Raw genomic sequence first — 6,357 nt, forward strand, 5'->3', positions numbered from 1 at the left:
CTTTCTCTGAGGTGTATAAGTAAAGTTGTCGTTACTAGTTTGTATTTTTTCATGAGGTATTCTGGGAGCCTGCTGCAGATGACCAACACCCCTGATGAATGAAAGCCTGGTTTAAGAAAGTCTGGAAAACCGACAGGGGGCGTCTCCTCTCCCTCCGTCCCCCGCCTCCCCCTCCGGCACCCTCCTCCAGTGTGGTGGAAGAAGGAGGTATTGGGGATCTCCTCCTAGACAACAAACCCACATTCAAAGAGGGGCACACGAATTACATCACGCTCCGTGCGGAGGATATAACGGAGGTTGCGAGTTACGCTCAGCGCTTTTCTGCAGAGGACACAAGTGGAGCATCATGCCGAGCAGAGGCGCGCGAAGCTCGAGGACGCATGATCTGATCTTTGCCTTTAGAAGTCGTTTCCACTAATGCTTCGTGGAACAATCTTTTATTTCTATCGCGGATTTTTATCATGGGAATCTGAATATTAAGGGACTCTAGAGGCCCACGTTTGGATACGGCTCACGCGTAATTGCGCACAAGTGGACAATAAGCAGCTCCGTGTGCGTGAGGATCTCATCGATGAACATGGATCAGTCTCACCAGTGTATTGCCATGTATCTGCTGGTGCTGTCTCTCGGACTTGTGATGGATAGAGGGATTTGTCAGCACTACTACCTTCTCCGTCCCATCCCGAGTGACAGTCTGCCGCAGGTGGAATTAAAAGAGGACCCGGATCCTGTCTTTGACCCCAAGGAGCGAGATCTTAACGAGACTGAATTAAAGAGCATCCTGGGAGACTTTGACACTCGTTTTTTGTCCGTGTTACAGCCCACGGAGGACAAATTCACCGGGAACGATGAGCTCGACGACTTCGAGATCCAAAAGCCGGGGGGAGTACTCCCGAAAGAAATCCGAGCGGTGGATTTTGACATCCAGTTCGGCAAGAAGCACAAGCCCAGCAAGAAGCGGCGCCTGCAGCAGCGGCTGTGGGCCTACTCATTCTGCCCGGTCGTGTACACCTGGACCGACCTGGGGAACAGATTCTGGCCGCGGTTTGTGCGAGTGGGCAGCTGCCTGAGCAAACGGTCTTGTTCTGTTCCGGAGGGGATGGTGTGCAAACCTGCGAACTCTACCCACCTGACGATACTGAGATGGAGATGCGTGCAGAGGAAGGGGGGGCTAAAGTGCGCCTGGATACCGGTGCAGTACCCGATCATTACAGACTGCAAATGCTCCTGTTCGAGTTAAAACACAAGACTCTGAAGATAAATTATAAGCTCAGTATTTTTTTTTTCCAAATCTCTTTCACGTGCACTACCGAGTGTAGGAATGTATTTTCTGTATATGCGGTGCCACGCAGTTATATAACTCCATGTACAAAATCAGTATTATTTGTAACCAGAGTCTACTTTATTTGTGGAGAATATTGGTTATATATTTTGTATTTATGGAGCGATAGAGCCACGTAAGGACTTGCTGTTTTCAAAACGCGGACGCAGCGAATCGACCTCAGAGTTAAACGTGGATTATTGATACAGTTTTGTGTCAGTGACTTGTTGTTATCCTGTAAATTTAAGGAAATGTGCTATTTATTCTTTATATTCGTACAATAAAACGACACTGAAATGATTTAAACATGATTTTCCTTTACTTCTTATCACTTTTATACCCAATCTGAGCGATTACACATTAAGTCACCTGCCACATTACGCACAGCCTGTAGTTCCCACGCTAAAACCATTTTACGCATCGTGTTCTTATTACAGTTATGGTGGCTGGCCTTCCCTGTCTTACAGCTTATTTCATAACAGTACATAATTATAGAACCAGACGGAGATTTGGCTATAAAACTACTCATTATTGGGGGGAAACGTTTCTCATGGTATCATATTGGTCTTATCAGTAGTCAATTATCACTTTCTGATTTATATACAACAGGTCACTGGTTCTCTTCAGTTAGCCAGAACTATCTTATCAGTGCTAAGGCTGTCAGTCACACATAGGGTCCTTTACAAGCTGATTATAGAAGAAGTCTCACATGTCTCACTTTCTTTCATCTGCACAAGCCCTCCTCCTCATTTTCAGCCCAGCAGGAGATTTGCTGGAGAATCAGAGGCTGATACTACATGACTGTTAATAAGCTGACACCATTAAAATCTGGATAAAGTATTTTCTTCATAGTGCAGTTTGTTCATTAAAGGTCTGATGTCTCCTGGGTAAATACTGAGCGTGCAAAAGAGCTAAACATACAAAAAAGCTCAACTTTCTTTACAGTTAGGAAAGAGATTACAGTCAGTAAATATGCACAGAAACAATCTGATTAAAAATTAAGATTAAACACAATGATGGGGAATATTTTCCTGTAGATGATGGGAAGCGCTCAATTTGAGCATAATTTTGCAGCCTTGCACACATTCAGTTGCAAATATCAACGTGAGTCATTATAAACATGCTCAATTTATTTAAATCAGGGAAGAACGTGGCATAAAATATTGCATTACAGTCTTGCGTTCATTAGCTTTATATTGCATAGGTATATAAGGCAGTAGTGATGACAGGTTACGTGCTTTACTCAAAAATGAAAATACTTTTTAGGCAATAGATGAATGATGGGAAGAATCACGGTATAATTCAAAGATTGCATATACTTGTCATTACTTCATAACACTTCCAATACATAATTTCAATCTAAGGCTTTACTCGACATTGTGGTACTGCAGTTTTACTGTAAATGACAGAGCTGGGTTTTCTTCCCTTTGCTGTGTAACACACAGTAATGCATCTTCTTACAAACATAGTGATTTTATCCCAGTCGCTCTGAATCAGTAAAGGCATCTGTGTGTGAACTTTGTGTGAATTATTTTGAATTTAGTGGGAAAAGACTTATACAGTTTACAGCTGTATTAAATAATCTGTATATTCTGTAATGGCCTATCAAAACATAATGGGCCTTTTCAAAGCTACACGGTGTTAGATTTTAACAGCATTGCATTAAAAAGAAATATTGTGGCGGTCTTGTTCATTGTTATTCAAGCTGACATCTTTATATCTTTTTTTTTTTTTTAACTTTGGCACCGCCGCTAAAATCCAAGGGATGCTCTGTGTGTTTGATCACAGCTGTAGGGTTTATAATATGAATAGTTTTAATGTAGCGTTTCTAATCGTTTTGTGGAGCTGCTTCTGTCTCACACTGACTGAGACAACCCCCCCACCCCTCAGTTGTTCCAGAGCCTCAGTCGGGTAGACAGTGGGGCACCAGAAAGCCTGTGTTTTGTTTTAGTTGTGTTTAGTCGGTAATGATGCTCCTTAGCCTCAGAGCCAGCTCTGCACATATGCATGCAGCAGACAAATCCCTGCACTTGTCACCGGATGGTAACCTAAGGCCAAAAATTTGTACGACGCATCTTCAATAAAGTCGTCGTGTAGCCTTTGATGTATGTGTGTGTATGCTGGATCTCAGGCGGTTGCCGCTGATCTGTTATTTCCACTATACTGTTTGTCCTCTTGTGTAAAGTTGGCAATAGTCGGGATTCACAGATGACAAGCTCTGTGCATACCCAGCTATTTCAGGTTTTATGCATCATAGTCTGAAGATTTCGATGCGATGGGCCACAACTCTATAATAAAATGATACACAAAGCTTTCTGCTTTGATGAAAGCCAAAAAATACCTTTTGATCTTCTTAATGATAGTAGCTCAGAGAAAGTTTTGACTGGTAACGGAAAGTGCTCTGTTAAAAGGCACATTTGACATAAGATATGGCCTTTAAACTTTAAGATGTGTTTTATATTTCAAAAGCTTAATTTGGCAAACATAATGAAACGCAGCCCTCGTTAATCCACCCGTTTCAGTGTGTGCATACTTTTTAGTTTTGATCTGAAGCCATGACACTCTTATTTTGCACTGCATGCTATAGTAGATCAACTTATAGATAACAGAGTAACCCTTAACGGTGCCTAACACAAATTAAAAGACGTTAACAATTAAAACACCTGGAGAATTGACAAGTGACGCTTTAGTACTTGTCAAAGATGAAGATAGCCGACATGATGTCAGCCACCGGTTTGTGGAACAGACTGGAGCCTGTAGGAAAAACAGGGCGAGCTAATATAGTTAAAGTTAGCATGTTTAAGAGATCCGCAGCTAGACGCCTAGTCAGATATCACTCATTGATTTGGACTGCATATGTTGAAGATTCAGAATTGGCAATTTGGACAACCCCATGTGGGGTTTTTGAAGCCCAAAGTAAGCATATTCTATCAAGAGGGCAGCGTGCTAAAATGTCAGCTAATGTTAGCTAACTTGGTTAGCAAGCTACACCCACAAACTGTACTGGTGCATCACACCAATGCTAGATGCCTCTGTAAAGCACGCTGTGATTGCTTTAGTGCCTTAAAAATAAGTTAGATATATAAATGTAACTCCTTTAAAAGCACTTTAGTTTTCTCAGAGATCTTATTTTCTTGAGTATAAGGTGCTTGCTCAGGTGCTAAGTTGAGCAAGCACCTGATTCAAGGGTGAAATGAGTCCATCTGTTGATGAACAGCAGTTTAAATCTCTGTATAAAGCTACTAAGTGGGTCTTGAGTTGAATGTCTAAAAGTTTCAAAATGTAAAAGGTTTGCTTAATTTTTTTAATGGATGGTTTAAAATGTGTCAAATTTATCTGACATGCTTTCATTTGGAGTTCATTCATAATTCTCTATCTTTAGCGACTGTAGGGATTTGTCTGCGTGTGTCTGTCACTGTGGGCAAATCTAAAGACATGTAAATGGGTTTCACTGACTCGCTGTCCAGATGTCCAGCCATGGCTGCAGCAGAGCCCTCTGGGAAACGTCGCCGAATGAAGGCAGGTGTTCGCTCCCAGTGGAACAGGGAACATATGTTTGTGTTGTTCACACACATGTTGCTCAGTTAAAGCCTCATTTTGTTCCTGCATTATTTTGTTAGAAAGCTTTTCCCTCCTGTTGAATATCGGCTGCAAAACCAGCGCTCTTAGTCTGAATAGGAACACGCGTAACCAAGGGTGTAATTTCCAGGGGGTTAGGGGGGTTATGACCCCCCCCCAATAAAATCATGAATTATCTTGCATAAATAGGCTGTTGATTTTCTTTACTCATTTCAGTTATTACCAGCAAAGTAGTTTCATGTTTAATCATCTGGGAATTTACCCAGATTTATTTATTTAGACAGAGATCTTGACCCCCCCCAATGTTCAGCACAGAGTTACGCCGATGCGCATAACGCTTAACCCATTAACAATGTGCACACTTGTGTAGACTACAGTGTGTCTGTGTGTTTCTGTGCTGTGCTCACAGTGATGATACTTCTCGTCCTAACTGATAATCAAGCTGTATGGACAGTTTGAGTATTTTTAAAATGGTAATTCCATCTTCTCCTGACTCATAAACACAGTCTGTAAATTTTACCAGTACTGCATTAATACTTTCATAATTCCTAGCGCCAGCTCCTGTTATTGGAATTGTTTCAGTTCCAACTTATCTGGGATTTGGGTGGAAAAAGCGGTTTAAGGGTTCTGAAACACCCGTAAACACCAAGCTGAGTCAGCCATTGGGCTTTGTTTGGAGTTTTTATTTATGGAGATGGTTTGTTGTTTAACTCATTAGCTTATCAGCATGAAACTGTCAAAGCTATTTACTAAGAATTTTTCTCAATTATATCATTGTTTTGGCACTGACGTTTATGGAATTATGTTGTTGGTTGAACATTGATACAATTAATGGAAAATTGTACTCAACAGATGGTTAACTAGTGTTTTTTTTTTGCCTCATAGATACCATCCACTTCCAATTAGATCACTCAAAACATCAGTTTCATGAGCAAACATTAGGAGCGGGCGCACTTTCGCTGAGCCTGCAGAGCGCAAATCATTAGCAAATGAGCCCGAGTGTACTCCTTTGAACGTCTTTCACCTACAACTGTTCAGTGTCAAAATTTGAGGTTTGGCATTTGGCAGTTTTTATCACTCAAGCTTTAACTTCTTGTAATTTCATGCTCTGCAATAAAGACTGATCACAAAAATCCAGAAATGTTCCTTCGTGGCCTGACGATGAGCCAGGTCTTATGGATTTTTGTTGGTTTCTGGAATAAACTAAATGTCAGTGATTGAGAAAATTATTTCAACCAGGCTACTTTTGTCTTTTATCTTTTGCTAAATGTTACTTCTGAGATGAAATGGCATAAATCAGTGTACAGAGAATATGAGAAACTGGTGTGCTCTGGGCAGACATGGCCTGTCAAAGGTTTGATTTGTCTGGTAAAAGATGCTGTTTGGCGCTCTGCCTGGTTCGCTGCGCTCTCCCACACATCGCATAATTGGAAGCCTTTGAAATCTCCTCGCTGCTG

At 41.4% G+C, this 6,357-nt stretch overlaps 1 protein-coding gene across 1 annotated transcript; it reads left to right on the forward strand.

The window, feature by feature from the left end:
- Positions 1-217: 217 nt before the first annotated feature.
- On the forward strand, positions 218-1,605 carry LOC146611694 (noggin-like). The gene has a single exon (XM_085343055.1). It carries the CDS (start codon positions 572-574, stop codon positions 1,238-1,240), a length of 669 nt encoding a protein of 222 aa, XP_085199181.1. The 5' UTR covers positions 218-571; the 3' UTR covers positions 1,241-1,605.
- The last annotated feature ends 4,752 nt before the right edge of the window (positions 1,606-6,357 follow it).

Source organism: Diplotaxodon limnothrissa, linkage group LG19 (assembly GCF_057381915.1).
Source record: "Diplotaxodon limnothrissa isolate DT_005_m linkage group LG19, D_limnothrissa_male_GT1.1, whole genome shotgun sequence".
Taxonomy (NCBI): Eukaryota; Metazoa; Chordata; class Actinopteri; order Cichliformes; family Cichlidae; genus Diplotaxodon; species Diplotaxodon limnothrissa.